The following is a 17,356-nucleotide window of genomic DNA, read 5'->3' as shown; positions in this document are numbered from 1 at the left end:
GACAACATTTATTGGTTGGATGGAAAAAATTCAAATTATTATCCACCAGAAGAAACAACGAATGCCATGTGCCGGTGAGAAGATCTCATGACATCCTTATTTTCACAATTCATGGTTTTGAATTTATACTTGTATTGAATCACTCTCTTGCAAAGACTATCACTATTGATTTCCATAACCGATCACAGAGCCTAATTCGTGATCCTAAGATTATAAAGTCCTAACCCTCCATTATTTTTAGGAGAATAAATGATCTTCCTATTTATCAAATGAAATTTATGAGCCCCTTACCACTTTATCATTCCGAAAAAAGTTTCTAAGCAATCTTTCTAATTAAACTTCTCTGCTAGTTCATCAAGATGCTAGCAAGGAAAAGAAAACACAAAATGAGAGCGCAAATGCCACTTTTACTGAATAACTTACCTCTTTTTTTTTTGGAAAGAAGCTAGTTTTCCCTGCCTCAATTAAGGTATCTATGCTCACTATCTCAATTAACGGACCTCGTATCACTTTTCTTCAGTAAGATGTTCCAAGAGGCCAACCAATATTGGAAATCAAAAACAAATTAACCTCACATCCAAGGGCCATATTCAATTTGTCATATTTTTTGAACTCACCCAAAAACTTACTTTTAGTGAGTTTGATAGTTATTAACTTATACACTAAAAACAATATAATGTACCTCTAAAAATCTCCATGATTGATATATAAAAGTCCAATGTGTCATCAATGAATCGAATGGGACCTCCATCATTAACGGTGAATCTTGACATATCTATCATTGACCATGATTCTTTACGGAAGTCTCTCAAATGATCGTCAATAACATTGAGAACGGAGATAAAGGATCACCTTGTTTGAGAACCATTAGAACTTTTTATAGAATCAGTTCAGACTTGTACACACAGGATAGAGAAAGACAACAAGGATATACATTTCATAATATAATAAAACTATCATCATCCTATTATGATTATTATATACCTATAAACTCCCAATTAACATTCTCTTATGTCTGGTTGAGACAAATCTTGCATACACAATACTCTGATAATCCAACCAAATTAATCCTATAATCGACTCACTCATAATCATAGGCAATCAAACCCCCATGAAGAATTTGGTATCCATAAAAATATATACATTTCTTTGGATTTATCAATATTAGGATGAACATTTTTAACCTTAAGGGCAATATCTTGGAAATCTTTTACGACTAATAAACTTGACAATTTTTCAACCAACTTCAAAGAAAATACCTAGAGTTTTGTCACCATCACCCAAATCGCTAATAGGTTGAAAAATGTCAATGGGGCTTTCCAAGCCATATATGATGCGATACTTCAAATTGATCTTATCAAAAGCTAAATTATCCAAAAGATACCGAAACACTGTCCTTTTCTGAATGCAACTTCTCATAAAAAAAAACCACACGATCCCTCATCGAGATCGTACATAACATAACATAAAAAAGCTAAAGTTGACGTCTTCCACCAAGTTGGGTTTAATCCCATTATTTTCCATGGGAAATCTTACAAAAACATCAGCATCTTAAAATAAAATAAAAATAAAAATCATTGTGAAAGATCCCAATTTTTTATGGTGTAAACTTTGAGCATAAAACATTACGCAAACTTTACAAATTTACCTAGTCTTTGGAATGGTACCAATCCGGCCAAACTCTTAGAAAAGTTGCAAACAGTGGTCCATCCCCCTTAATTTTGTGATTCCCCCGACAGCATTATCCTTTAGTTGGTACATAAGCAAAGAACATATCTTTACTACTATAAAGAGAGAAGGTGGAGTAGAAGTGATTCGACAACAAAATTTAGATTTCAAAAAAAACCCCATCTCAAAATTTACACTTAATATAATGAGTTATTTTGATAAATAAAAAATAAAAAAAGCCAAGAAAATTGCAATCTCACATGTTGGTTAGTTTTTAAAATTACAAATATATCTTTTTTATTATGTAATTTTCAAAATCATCATTTAATTAATATTTTAAATTACAGATAAACCCTTCAGGTACATTCAATTAATTGAAAAACATGTAATATTATTATAAAATGGTTTGACGAGCCAAGACCATGAGATGCTCTATTGGAACAGATGGTTACCTTAAGCAAAATGAAAATCTGGGTGGGCTTCCCAGATTTGTACAAAATTAATGCTTTATAGACTTGTGGTTGATAAGTGGTGAGCCCATCTGACATCTGCGTCATGGATCACAACCAACAAGTGTACCAACTCTGGTGTGGTCATGTCCATGGGTCCTACAAATAAGGGAGGAAAAAATAATTGGAGGAATGCCGTGTCAATTGTTTGTTTGCTTACTTTCGATCTCTATGATTGATGACCAAGTCTATCCACCAAATTGGAAAAAGGAAAGGGCCCAGGGCCGAATAATTAGTTACTCAACCGTTGCTGTGTCATATTTATATGAAAATAAAAGGTGGTTGAAGAAGAACATCTTATTAAAAAAAAATAATAATAAATGTTTATCGGTCGAACTTAATGAATTATAATTACAATTCTAATCCAGTGGATTCCAATTTGAAAACTTCAATTATTTCTATTAGTCCAATTATAATTTACAGTCTTTTGCTTATATTTTTAGTGAGAGGGTAGAATTTAATGTTAGTGAAAGGACTCTCGTTTATTGACGACGTTATGTCATTTCTTTCTATTATTATAGTTTAGATTTAATATTTGAGTACTTATGTAGTCATATACTTTATGGGTATGTTGTCACACTTATAATTCAATTTTATTATGTTTTCATTGTTACAATTATCATTTTAATCATGTATTGATTATTTATTTTATTAGTATCATTTATGGAGAGTGTTATTTAGTGCCTTGGATTTTAAGAAAGGATCATAGAGATTCATGTTAGAATTTGATGGCGCTACAAAATGGTATAAGAGCTCAATATTAATTCTGTATGAAATGAAATCTCTTTGAATCTAGAAGTCTATTAGAATCTAGACAGGGGGACATGATTAGGATGTATAGTACTGTGATTAAGTCATGCAACCGTAATATGACTAAAATTTGCACTAGAGTCATGGAAATTGTTAAGTTATGCAACAATCTTCTGTCCTAGGTTTAACAGAATGGGCAAGATTAATTTTTTTTTATTATAAATATAACTCTAAATTCAGACATCATAAAATATATGAGCAGTGGTAGGATGTAAAAACTTGTTAAAAATTTAACAAAAATTAAAGCTTCTGTATATTTATTGGCTTGAATATTATTAATATTTTATAAGTTAATAATATTTGTATAAATAGTTAGAGTGCCAAAGATTGGGTTATAATAAGAGGAAGAAGATGGGAAGAAATGGTTTAGTCGCCTAGTTTGATTTTGAATGAAAGAATGGAGTAGATCCTTCATGAAGTAAGAATTATGAATTGGAGAAAATCATAATGAAAAGGAGGGATTTTAGCAAATGATAGAGAAATGAAAGATTGATGAAGATGAAAAATACATACATACATACATATATATATATATATATATATATATATATATATATATATTAAAAAAAAAAATTAATAGATGGTGTTTGGAAGAGAATAAAATTTGTGGATTCAATTCAAAGAAAAAAGTAAATAAAATGAAAATGACAGTCAATATGAAAGTGGATTAATTTTATTGTAATCAAATACACTAAATCTGATAAATTTAAAAGAAAAGAAGATTTTAAAATCTGTAAAAGGTCTTGATCTTCAATTTGAAGCAGAGTAATTGAGCAACTAAGACATAATTGCTTGGTCGGTAATTAATTAATAAATTGTTTGATTCGATGCAGATGAATGAATTAAGTGTTACAATGAATTTTGGGATCAATAAATTTTTATGGTTTGAAGATGATTTGATAATAAGTTAACTGATCAATTAAAAGTAAAAATTCATGATAGTTTGACTTGAGATTATCATTCCAATATCCAGGTATGTAAACATATTTTAAGTTCATGAATGATGGAAAAATTTAATTTGATTGACATTCGAAGTTCTAGATCTTGTTTTCGAGTTTGTATTTGGATGAAAAATCCAACTATTGTTATCAGAGCATATGACCAAATGTCATTTCAATCGAATATTTGGCTTAGTGATTTTCGATCAATTTTGTGAAGTATTTGGAGAAATTGGATAAAATCCATAATCGGTTGCTTATCCAAATGTCGATGGACTGAATGGTAAGGGTCGTCGGACCCCCATCAATATTTCTGGTTGGAGTGTTCCAATCACTGGTGCTGCCATTAGCCCTACCTTTTTTGGGTGTTTAGTTATACTGTTAGGGTTTCAAACCCTCGTAAAGTAAATGTAATATTATTTGATGGGTTATAAAGTTTAATGGTCTAAAAAACCCAGCCCCTTGTATGTTGGGACCAAGTGTTTTGAGTCAATTCTATATTGCTATATGTTTCAATAGGGGTGCAATTTGGTCTGGTTCAAACCGAGAATCGAACCAAAGCGAGAGCTTTGGATGGGTTTGGTTCGATTTATAATGAACTTCGATTTGGTTCTGGGTTAAAAAAATAGAGAATCAACAAATTTGGTTTGATTCTTGGTTCATGCCTTGTAAGAACCGAACCAAAGTGAGGACAAAAATCTTATATTATATCTATTTAATAAACTATACCAATTTTTTTTAATAAATTGATTATTATTTTATGAATAGATTAATGACATTTTCTTGGATGGATGGGATTAATTACTTTCTTTAATTGATGAAAAAAATATTGACCTTTTTTTTTTTTGGATGGATACATTAATGATTTTTTTTATTGATGGATGGATTAATGACTCATTATATGAGATTTCATATTCGTATTTATTTATTTTTATTAAAAATAGGTTGATTCAATTAGGTATTGAAGATATTGGCAATCCTTAGAATCGAATTGAACCAAACCGACCTTAGCTAGGTTCGGGTTGGTTTGGTTCTATGGAAATTTGGTTCAGTTCGGGTTCTTATTTAATGGAATCGACCTAGATCAATTCGGTTCCGATTTGACCTCAAACCGAACCAAGTTGCACCCCTATGTTTTAGTGTATCAAGCGTATAAAGAAAACCCATCAGAACATGATCATAAAACGGGCCTAAAAGCCCAGTCCAAAACCTCAGGGTCCGCAAGTATAACGTTTCTATTAAGTCTTTTGGTTTGTAGTGATCCTGGTCAATGGACTAGTTGGACTCGTCAAGTGCCTTGACTTGAAGATTTTGGTCAATGGACCATGACTAGAACCCAATGGGCTTGAGGCAATCAGCCCAAGTTGTAAAGAAAGGGTCCAAGTTGAACCTGACCAAACTGAATGTTCATTCTAACTAGTGTGTTTTATTGGTTGACTGAACCTCACATTTAATTCTGTTAAGGAAAGGTTATAAAGAATCAATTTTTGAAAAAGAAAGAGGCATGTTTTGAATGCGTTTGGGAATCGATTTTGATTAATCTTATTATGTAGGTGTTGTTTGGTTCTGCTTGAATAATGAGTTCTTATTTCAAGAATCAATTTAAAGTAAAGATCTGTTTGCAGCAGGTATCAAAATCGATTCTTGTTAAAAATCAGTTTTCAAGTTATATTTTATTATGTTTAAAGCTCTATCTGTTGATGTTCTACAGAATCTGTTTTCTAAGATTATCAGTTATGAATAGGGCTTGTTTGATTGTTATTTTCATAGTTGATTCTTACTAAAATAATGCTTAGTTACTCTTTGGAATCATTTTTGCTTGAAGAGTCTGACTTATTGAAATCAATTTTTATGATTATGCATATTTTAACCATTTCTTGAATGGTTTGTTGACCAATCACTTATACATGGACATATATTGTTTTTGATATATTGAATGTTTCTATAAAAGAACATTGGATCCAATAAAGTCTGTTAAAGCATGTTAAAACCATGATTGAAGAATATTGAGACTTTTAATCAATCCATGTAGTGACCAGTGAGTTAACTGGTTGACCTAAAGACACCCATTCACTATTTTGAAGATTTTGAGCTCAATTTAAGTCCTTTTGAGTTCTGTATCGAAGAGGACTTCCAGCTCTATTTATTGATTAAGTAACTGGTTCTCTTTTTTTTTTTTTTTGCTAGATTTCTATTTTTTGGATTTAAGATTTTATGAGCCTAATCATAATTGTAAATAACTAGTGAAATTGTTTGAAACGAGTGTTATATTAATGTTTTGTAATGTTGAGATAATAATTTGAGTCAAACCTTTGTAATATTTGAATGGTGTGTTTTAATTTTTAATTGAAGTGTGATAAATAATGTAAGAAATTTTGGTGTAATAAGTAAAAGTTGGGGTGTTAATAGCAGCTATCATAAAACTTTATCTGTCTAATTAACTGTACATGCATGCATTGGAATGTGCTTTACTATTACCGAGAAAATAATATTTCCTCAAGTTTTGGATGGAATGGTAAGAATTTGATACTTACAATTAAAAAAAAAAAAAGAAAGTTGTTGATGGATGATGTTTTTTTTCTTGTTAGTAGTGTTCCTTCTCACAATTCAATCATCAACTTTTTTTTTTGGCAGACTCGATCAAATTTGTTAGAAATAACTACACCTATATTTATATTTTGTTATCTATGAAGGTGTACCATTGATGCACAACTCTAATCAAATTCATTTATAATCGAGTGGGTTTCTCAAAAATACCATTTCATCTTTTTTTTTTTTTTGAGGTTTGAAGGTTGAAGAAGAAGATAGCATTAAGGCTGAAAACACAGATATGAACATAACTCTAAATTGAAGATGATAGATTTTTTTTTTTTTTTTTTTGAGGGTGGGGGGCATCATTTTGAAAATGCAAAGGGGCATCTCTAATGTTGATTGAAAAGTGGGCAGACATGTCTAACACGCCTCTTTAAATATTAGTCTAATTCTTGCAACTCTTGACAAGGTGCGGTAACATGCAGCAAAGACAAGTATACCATTCATCAGCTGCAAGTGCTCTTTTATTATAAGGAAAATTCGGCCAAGGGATTTCTTTCTAAGTAGTCTTTAAGGTTTGGGTGATATCTTAGTAGTCATTTAGTAAGAAATGTATTTCTTAATTATTGTCGAGCTCACCATTAAAACATGACTTAAAAGCGTTGAGTTCATCAATAATTATAGTCAAACTCCAAAATATTACAATTATCAAATTCGATGATATTTGTTAAATTATTGATAAACTCGACGTTTTTCAATCATTTTAAATTACTATTGATTTGTCAATATTTTCATAAAAAAATTGTCTAGTTCATTAATAAAAATGTTAAATTTGACAATAAAAAATGATGAACTTAATATTGTAAATGTAATCTAGCTAGTTATATATTTTTTCTTTGTTCGATTTCAATATTAGATAAATCTCCTCAAAATATTAAAAATGCATATATCTTAATTGTGAAAGAGATACTCAAATAAAAGGTTACAACTTAATCATAAATTTTCACATACCCATACCCTTGTATAATCACAATCGTTGCCTCGACCACATCAACCAAGTCTTGTGTCGTCCACCAGTGGCCCATAATAAAATGTCTAGAAAGTTGCTGATATAATTTGTTATATTAAAAGACTGATGGACATTTACATGAAAATTCTTAAAATCTAACATCTTCTAGAATTATTGCGTGTCTTACCAAAATTAAAAATTAAAAATTAAAAATTTCATATAATTGAGATGGGGCCATGAATTTAGTAAGACACGTGGACGGCCTGACAAGGCATTGGTTGCAGAGTGCTGATTTTGTAATTCAATCTGAAATAATAATTCAAAAACTCACTAACGTGGCAGGTGCAATAACCGTAGATTTTTTCCCTCGAAGTAGACAACTGCACATCCCCAGCTGTGTATCCCATAGAAAGAACCGAGCAGTTGAGTTTTTGAGTCACCCTGAGTTAGAAAATCATTATTACACTTGGTTGCAGTTTGCAACAATGTGGTGGGTCCCACGTAGTAGCGGTGATGAAGACGAAGAAGTAAGTGTACTGTGTTTGTTGCCTGCGATGTAGGCAATTGCAAATAGGGTTCCAGTAATGGGTCCAAGAAAGAACCAGCATATGTGGCTTACATTTGGGTAAGTGGGATTTGATGGACCCATCGCAATAATCACAAAACTAACATGGATGGGCCTAGTTGGGTTTCATAACTATGGTGGGCCAGGGCCTCTTCTCTCTCTCTATCTACGATCTATTGCTCGTAAGTAAAAACTTCCCCCTTGAACGCTAAACGACAGGGCAATACAAGTGTCTCTACGTCTCTGAAATCCAAAGGAACTTTAACACGACACCACACTACAGTAATACACACACCACCACAACAACAAAAAAAAGAGAGAGCTGCTGATGCGGACAAAAACAAAACTGATCAAAACGTTTTCCCACTCATAGACAAGGTTCAGTGGGCCCAAAGAGAAGCCCTGATCCCTATCCTTTCTTTTGTCTTTCACTATCAATATTCATTCCCAAAGACAGACAAATACAATTCCACCACCGAAACCAAACCACCCATAGCATTCAAATAGATTGGAACAAAAGCACAAGGTTTTACTTTTTTACTTTTATACTTAATCGAGTTAAGTGGCTGCTGATCAATATGGAATATCAAGAATTTTGACAAGATAATAATAACAACGTTGATTAAAAGAATTTTGACAAGATAATAATAACAAAGAAAATTGATTAAAAGAATTTGCCCTAATATCAAAACAAGAGATATTTTTTTTTTTTTTTAAGGAGAGATTGAAAACCGGGTGATGTTATTTTTCTTTCATTTTATAGATATAGAAGACTATGGTCAATGGATAAATTTTTGAAAACAAACACGAGGGAGGGAAGGAGGGAGTTATATCAAATAAATACTCAACAAACTCGTAGGGGTAATGTCTAAATCACCCTTATCTTCATCCTCCACTCCACCGAAACTAATCAGTAATTTTAAGTAATCCCCATCGTTTCATTTGGACCTTTATATATATATATATATATATAGAAGGAGAATTTCCATCTTCCAACACTCCCACGCAAACAAACAAGCTTCTCTAACCTCTCTATTACTCTCTCATCTTAATTAAAAGTGTCTCTCTCTTTCCCTTTCTCTCTATACAACACCACAAACAAAAAGGCACACAAAGCAAAAGCAAAGAAGAAAACGTCTGAAAATGCCATCACCACCAACTGATTCCATTAATCAAATCCTTTCTTCAGTTTCAGCTTCACCTCCACCACTCTCCTCTCCCAACATAAACACGTGGTATCCATTCAGCAACGGTATAGATTTCGACTCCAAAATCGCCATGATCCTCATCTTACTCATCTGTGCCCTCGTCTGTGCTCTTGCCATCAACGCCGCCATCCGTTTCTTCCTCCGCCCCCAACCCACACCACCACCACCCTCCTCCTCCAATGATGATGGTCGCCTCCCTATTTCTGACCCACAAAAAACTACCCATACACCACCACCTACCTTGATTTCTCCTCCAACGCTTGTCTTCTCCGAGGGAATGAAGCTGTCCGGGGCAGAGTGCGCAATTTGCTTGTCGGAATTCGTCAAAGGAGAACTGGTTAGGGTTTTGCCCGTGTGTAAGCATGGGTTCCATTCCCAATGCATACAAGGTTGGTTATCTTCACACGCTTCCTGTCCCACGTGCAGGACCAATTGTCTGACGTCTTCGCCGGATAATAGTCTCGTCCGCGGCGAGAACGAAGTCGACGTCGAATCTCCATCACAAGTGCCGATACAGCAGAGCGACTGAGTAATTTTCTTTTTTTTTCCCCCTTTTAAATTAGAAAGAAATAGTTAGCTCGCTTCTGCTCTGCTCTGCTCTACTGTACTGTACTGGTGAGGTGTCAATCATGGTTCAGATGCACAAAACAATCAAAATTACATGTGTGTCCCTGGTCTTTTTCTTTTTTTTTTGGGTTCTATTTGTGTTGTGTGAAAGAGAGACGAAATCAATTGACAAAGGGTGCGGTGTAAGTTCTGAATTTCTATTATTTCACGCCCCACCACTTCTTCCTAACTTGTTTTTTCTTGTTAATGATGAAAATGCTCAAATCCAATGGTTAAAATTCACCATTCAGATTACTTTTTTTGAGTGCAAAGTAGAAACTAAAAATTCATGGGATCTTGTGGAACAAGAGTTGGAGTTTGGATACTGAATCAGGGTTCCATGTTTATCTTGAAAAAAAAGGAGGTTTTTTTTTTTTTTTTGGTGATGAGACCGACTAATTGCACTCCTCTCACTTAATTTTTTCTTTCCTTTGCATTCCAATTGGCTGATTGCGCTCCAAAAGTAATTAAAAAAAAAAAAAAATACTTAGTTTCACAGCAAGCATGTTTACCATTTACTAGCAAGCATATCAAAACCCCGAAGTTATCGTAATGAAGGGCAATTAGTAGATTGTAATGAAGTGCAATTACTAGATTAAAATAGAGGTTGTAACAAAAAAAAAAATAGGGACTTACTAGTTGCACACCACCCATAACCAATTGAACTCAATCATTGAAAATTTTCCTATTGCATTCCATTTGTGCGATTGCACTCAAAAAATAAAAATGTTGCACTCTTTTATTTTATTTTTCTTCTCCTTTAGCATGCCTACAAAACTATTGTTAACAAAATTTGCAAAAAAATGGCCACTATTTTATCAGATTTCCCAAGGAATCAAGGCAACGTTTCCATTAAAGAAAATTATTTTAAGTCAATCAAGTAATCAATAAATGATTAAATATCTTGAAAGAAAGAGAGCACATTCAATCAAGTAATCAATAAATGGTTAAATATCTTGAAAGAAAGAGAGCACATTTTAATTCAATCAAGTAATCAATAAATGATTAAATATCTTGAAAGAAAGAGAGCACAAGTAGAGCCAAGTAGCTATACAAGCAGATTATCCTAATGATGTGCAATTTGTAGGTAGAGAGAAATTACAAAAGCAATAAAAAAAAGGGGGGGTATTTTCTTAAGATTGGAGGGCAATCTGCCACTAGTGGTGTGTAACTAGTCAGTCCCAATTTTTTTTAAAGGTATATGTGCAACTAGTGGTGTGCAGCTAATTCGGCCCGTTCCATAAATTGGTGTATGTTTTTTTTTTTGTATCTATTACTAATTTAAGGTTTAAATTTGTATGGAGTGCATTTATCTGTTTAAAAGTAATTTTGGCCATGTAGTGCCTTGTTAACAATTTGGAATACGACAAAATTTTGATTTGAATTCTATTCAATTTTGGATTGTAAAAAATCTGATCTAAAAATCGGCCAAAATTTTGATAAATGAAAAATATGCAGCATATGCTTCATACATGTGCTTTTCATTTCATTTCAAAAATTCGAAAACTAAAAATTTGGTCATATGATAACGATGGTGATGTTAATGATAATAGTAATAATGATGGTAGTGATAACGAGGACATTGAAATTATTATTTAATTGATTTTTAAAAGAACACCAAAGTCAAAGGATGACAAATTATGGATGGGGTTCTAATAGCAAACGAATGCATTGACTCTAGAGTGAAATCTGGGAAAACAGGTGTAGTGTGCAAGGTGGACTTTGCGAAGGCTTACGACCACGTCAACTAGCAATTTTTGGAATATATGTTAGGGATTATGGACTTTGGTAAGAAGTGGATCACATGGGTTATGGCATGCGTGATTTCCCCTTCTTACTCGGTCTTGGTGAATGGAACGCCTCACGATTTCTTTAGGAGTACAAGAGGTCTCAGACAAGGGGATCCTCTATCTCCTTTCTTGTTTATCATAGTAGCAGAAGCATTTGGGAAGATGATGGAAAAAGGGGTAGAGAATGGATTTTTCTCAGGGTTCTCAATAGGCACAGGCACTGTTATTATTTCGCACCTACAATTCGCAGATGATACTTTAGTGTTCCTGGATGATTCCATAGAGCAAACAAGTAGACTAGGCGGACTGCTTTGTTGTTTCGAAATGGTGTCAAGTATTCCAGTTAACACGAGGAAAAGCAAGGTACGTCCAATCGGCTTGGTTAAGTGCGCAACTCTTCTAGCAGCTTAATTGGGTTGGCAGGTGGGTAGTCTCCCCTCTTCCTACTTGGGGATGCCTCTGGGGGCCCCATACAGGAGGGTGACGATCTGGGACCTGGTAGTGGAAAGAATTGAAAGGAAACTAGCAATGTGGCAAGCCAATTACTTATCCAAGGGAGGTAAATTGACTTTGATAAAAAGTGTTCTTTCTAGCATTCCAATATATTTTCTTTATCTTCTCTCAATGCCTCGTAGTGTAGAACTAAGGCTAGACAAGTTGTTTCGTAATTTTCTATGGCATGACAGAATACCATCTTGTGAATTGGAAACAGGTTTGTTCTCCTAAGAAACAAAGTGGTCTCGGTATTAGGAGACTTGGGGAAATAAACATGGCCTTAAGGGGAAAATGGTTGTGGAGGTTTGGAAATGATGGGGACAACTTATGGAGACAAGTTATAGAAAACAAGTACAAGTCCAGCCAGATAGGGTGGGAAAGTGGTCCAACCAGACAACCATATGGGTGCGGGATGTGGAAGGGCATCATGAAGATTATCCCCTTGTTCAAAACGAGAGTCAAATTCAAAATGGGCCAAGGCAATCTAGTAAGATTCTGGGAAGACACATAGTGTGGGAATCGACCTCTAATGGAGGTATTTCCAACGTTGTATTCCATATCCTCGAAGAAAGGGCAACCAATCACATCCGTTCATCGAGCCATGGGCGGAGACTGGGCATGGGACCTTGATTTTCGAATGGGCATTAATGAATGGGAACTTCAAGAAGTTGGCAGGCTAGTCGGTGAAGCTTCAAGAATCGAGTTACGTACTGGAAGGGAAGATGAGAGGATTTGGACGGCAAGTAAAGATGAAAGATTTTCAGTTCGTTCTTTCTATCAATCTTTGAACAACAATGGGGCTTCGCTCTTTCCTCATGCTTCAATTTGGGGTCCAAAAGTGCCAAGCAAAGTTGCTTTCTTCACATGGATGGCGGCTCTAGGAAGGATTCAAACGACGGATTTGTTGATGCGGCGTGGATGGTGCGGGGCGAGTTGTTGTGTGTTATGTATAGAAGATGGAGAATCTTCGGATCACCTTTTAATCCATTGTAAATTCTCACATACCATTTGGACTCATTTTTTTAAGTTATTTGGGATTTTAGCATGCCTACTGAGATCAGTTAAGGATATATTCATTAGTTAGTCGTCAATTGGACACACGTTTGGTGGCACAAAGAGGATGTTGTGGAACATTATGCCATTCGTAATTTATTGGGGGGTGTGGATTGAGAGAAATATGCGCATCTTCGAGGGAAAGCAGATAGATTGTCCACAAACAATTATGTCTATCTTGGGTCTTATTTTTTGTTGATCGAAAGTATTTAAGGAGCTTAGGGGTCTGTTTTTTGAAGATTTTGTGTTTAGGTGGGATAGGATTTGTTGTCTTGTTCGTGATTAATTTTGTCTTGTAAGTATTTTCCAGGTTGGTCATCTCGACCGATTTGATTTATTTCTTGAATACAATGCTATTTATCAAAAAAAAAAAAAGGACAAATCGTCAATTTGAAAAAATTAAGGTGTAATATGAAAATTTGACACATAAAAAAAGTGGATTCCTCCAAAATTTTAAAGTATGGCCATTTCAAAGTCGACTTGTATTACATGTCACAACTTCAAATTTACACTTTGTAACATACAACAAGTTATATTAGCATTTTATTTTTCACTAAGTTTTATAAAAATTTGTAAAAATCACATTTTATTCTTTTCAAACTTAAAATTCATGAATGACTCAAAATAATTAAATAATCTGAAGAATGATACTGTCATTTAAAAAAACGGAAAATTCCTAAATCAGAGAAAAATATTGGGGGATTGAGGATTTTCCTTTTCTGAATTAATAAATTTCCTTGGTGAGTGGGTTTTCTCGTCATTTAATTTTAATGAGGTAAGCCGATTTCTGTGCATAAAAAATATGCATATTTCAAGGAAGTGCAGGTGCAGGTGCAGGTGCAGGTGCAAGCAAGCATTCCAAGAAGAAGAAAACTATGGGAAATATTAGCAAGTTTATTGAACTTTGAACCCAATAAGATTTACACACGTACATATATAATAGAGAGTGAGTGATGTGATCTGGTCCCCCAATTATCTCTACCTCTTAGGCCTTATAGCTATCGTCACTTAATATTAATGTTAATTATTTGTCAAGTCTGGATCCAATGGCATTCACATCAGCTACCAAAGGATAATATGGATATAAATTTCAAATAGAAAGGAAACCTACCGATAATACCAAGGTTCATTATTAACTCCCTTAACGCTTTAGACAAAAAGAAGAAAATACTTAAAAACAATTAATAATGATGATTACCTTATAGATAGGGTTATCCCTTCCTTTCCTTGAGTTGAGTTGAACAACACAAATGTTCCTCCTCCTAGCTAGTAGTCCTTAATCTACAAATGAAAAGTGGACACTATACTAACAATTTTAAAATAAAAAATAATATTGAAAATAAAGTTAAAAGACCTAATTTCCCATATGAAATTGCATTAATGGATAAGGTGAAAAACACTATCAATCTGGGATTCAGACCAAATAATTAAATGATATCGTTTTTTAATTTATTATGGAACTCTCAGACCCCATATAACAAAACTAATCTAATAAGACTAATCTTGATATCTTCTGAAATAAAATTAAAAAAAAAAAAAAAAACATTGTTTATTCAGGAAACAAGTATGAAAAAAGGTTAGAGGAGACTTAAAAATAATCTCTCTTACAGGACTTGTGGTAATCTTATTATATACAACCTGCTGCTGAAAAATTGAAAATTAGATTCCCATCGATTCATGATCTAAATGACGTCCCCTATAATGAATAATCATTACACATCCTCTTTTAAATTGAATCAAACATGCCCTTGAGTCCGCTAGATATCTGTGACTTTTGTTAGTTAGAATGGACAAGAGAGAAGCATATAGGAGACCCTATTAATTGAAATGCCTATTTTAGAAAGGTTAATATTCTAAAGCATGTTTAATTTGTTCAAAAAAATACTACACTGCATCATATTTGAAGTTGTCCCAAAAGAGAAACATAGTAGAAACCAAGATTGGGAGCTTCACAACTGTTATGGGGTGATTTATTGAGTCCCCAATCTATAACTAACACGCACACACACTTATCTCAATAGAAGAATGAGATATTTTTTATTCTCTTAGATAATAAGTACAACAATTCTAATAGGACTTTATAGAAATCAAAGCATATCTAAAAATAAATTTCATCTTTAATAAATCTCAATCAAATAAATCTTACTTTACTTTAATCTTAATAGATATGATATGGTGTGCCATAGTACACCATATTACAATGTAACATAACTAATTACTCCAATAATCTATATTGTCAATCATAAAAAGGTCTAAATCTAATTTTACTCCTTTCTTTCTCTTGAATTAAACCATAAGTTAAACTGAAGCTTATAGTATCGTTTCTAATAGGCCTGCCGCATCCTTGAATTCACAATTGCTTGTACATTCTCAGCAATATGCTACAAGTAAAAAAATCTGAAAACAATTAAAGCTTTTGCCACACCAACTCTTGCAAATGCCACACCAATTCCCATGTAAATCACTAAAGAATTGTTTCCGATTGGTGTGGCGTTAGCAAAAGTTGGTATATATGTATATATATGAATCGTGATAATCGAACTACCCCACATGACACACTCAATCGACTCTCTTGACGTGACAAGTTCGGATATCGTAGATTTGTATGTCTTGGGATACAAAACTGCGTTTTCCCATAAAATAAAATAAAGTGTATCCCAAGGGAACCGTGTATCTTAAGGCGTGCAGATCTACGATTTTCGAACTTGTCACATCAAGAAAGTCGATTGAGTGTGTCACCAAAAATGTAGTCAAAGTGTTTTGTCTTATATAAGTTAAAAGTTTCATAATGGAATTTTTTGTGAGGATGATCTCTATGGTGAGGAGAGCCCATTCTGAAATTTCTAAAATCAGTTTACAAGTTGAAGAATCATGTACCGTAGCTTTTATTATTAGTTTGTAATTCACTTTTGACGGAATTGGAAGTTTCAGATTGGAATTGACTGATTTTTTGTGAGGATATCATCCTTACACTTACAAAAAGTCAGCCCATTCCAAAACTTTTAGTTCGCATAGGACAAAACTCGGGCATCGGAATGCATATATATTGGTATAAACAATAAAGTAATATTATTAAGCATCACATAAAACAGGTCAGAGTTGAAATGGAGATGGAGATGGTTGATTTTTAGTTAGATAAAACATGAATGTTTTTTTTTTTTTTTTGAAAGGTTAGCAGGGTTAAGGCAGACCCAGACCAGTATAAGAAGGGGTTCAAGGGGTTTGAACCTAAGACCTTGGGAACAACCTCCACAAAGTCTTACCACTGAGCTAAGTGGTCCTTCTTTAAAACATGAATGTGAGTGAAGCACAAGTAGCTGGATTGTAAATAAGATGTATCTTCTACAACAAAAGTAGATGAGAAATCTCAATCATCTAAATCAGCTGGAACAATAATTTAATCTTCTTGAGCTACTATTTTTTCGTCAAACCAATCGAAGAAACTAACCCCTTGATTACCTACAAACCATATCAAAGCAAGTCTCAGGAGCAGATAGAAAGGTCTAGTGGTACATAATAAACTCATAACTGTTGGGTCCATAACATTCCTATTTTGCCAAAATTCGACTTCTCTAAACTCACGGGGCTAAGCGGAACCATTAGTCACTACTCTTCCTCACATGGGGAGCGCTGCTATGATCACGGGGACTCACACAAAGATGGAATCCAAAATAGTATGTAAAGGTCTTAAGAGAAATTCAGATCGATTGTTCAGATCCGGACTGTGGATTAATCTGCGAATTCCTTTAGACAAAAAGTTCCTTATTCAGAAGTAGTGGTCCATTTTTTTATTTTTAAATGTGGTTTTGCCATCATAGATCACCCAAGCTTGTCCTTTTACCGGACATATACCAATATTCACTAATAACAAACGGTTCTCGCTGAGAAAATGTCCTGAAATTATTGCAGTAGTAGAATATTAAATAACTGGATTAGATGAAGATGCAAATAGAAACTTTTAGATAACTTTTCTCCAAAAATTTTTGTTAGTAGGAAAGGTAGATCAGAATCCTTAGTCAAGAATATGATACATAAACAAATGATGGTCAGATGATAAGTGGGCCTATTGATTAGTGACGAGCCATATCTTTTTCTTTTTTCTTGATAAGCAAGCAAGTTACTTGTTGGATAGTGGTATCTACCATCTACTATCTAGTATCTAGTTTGTACTAT

General features: G+C 33.6%; 2 protein-coding genes across 2 annotated transcripts; both read left to right on the top strand.

Moving 5' to 3' along the window:
• Positions 1–9,174: 9,174 nt before the first annotated feature.
• LOC147408456 (RING-H2 finger protein ATL79-like) lies at positions 9,175–9,768 on the top strand. The gene has a single exon (XM_086432684.1). It carries the CDS (start codon positions 9,175–9,177, stop codon positions 9,766–9,768), a length of 594 nt encoding a protein of 197 aa, XP_086288810.1.
• A 2,963-nt stretch (positions 9,769–12,731) lies between these two features.
• On the top strand, positions 12,732–13,195 carry LOC147408455 (uncharacterized). The gene is made up of 2 exons (XM_086432683.1): positions 12,732–13,051; positions 13,174–13,195. Exons 1-2 carry the CDS (start codon positions 12,732–12,734, stop codon positions 13,193–13,195), a joined length of 342 nt encoding a protein of 113 aa, XP_086288809.1.
• The last annotated feature ends 4,161 nt before the right edge of the window (positions 13,196–17,356 follow it).

The sequence above is a fragment of the Akebia trifoliata genome, chromosome 3 (assembly GCF_017979445.1).
Source record: "Akebia trifoliata isolate Shusen 1 chromosome 3, ASM1797944v1, whole genome shotgun sequence".
NCBI lineage: Eukaryota > Viridiplantae > Streptophyta > Magnoliopsida > Ranunculales > Lardizabalaceae > Akebia > Akebia trifoliata.
The sequence above is the reverse complement of the archived record's forward strand: the minus strand, read 5'-3'. Positions and strand labels throughout refer to the sequence as shown.

Bases quoted from the DNA above. Each gene is read 5' to 3' on its own strand.
- LOC147408456 (XM_086432684.1), top strand. From the start codon at position 9,175: ATGCCATCACCACCAACTGATTCCATTAATCAAATCCTTTCTTCAGTT.
- LOC147408455 (XM_086432683.1), top strand. From the start codon at position 12,732: ATGGGCGGAGACTGGGCATGGGACCTTGATTTTCGAATGGGCATTAAT. The intron at 13,052-13,173 runs GTGCGGGGCGAG...TTGGGATTTTAG, and splicing joins TTGTTGATGCGGCGTGGATG to CATGCCTACTGAGATCAGTT.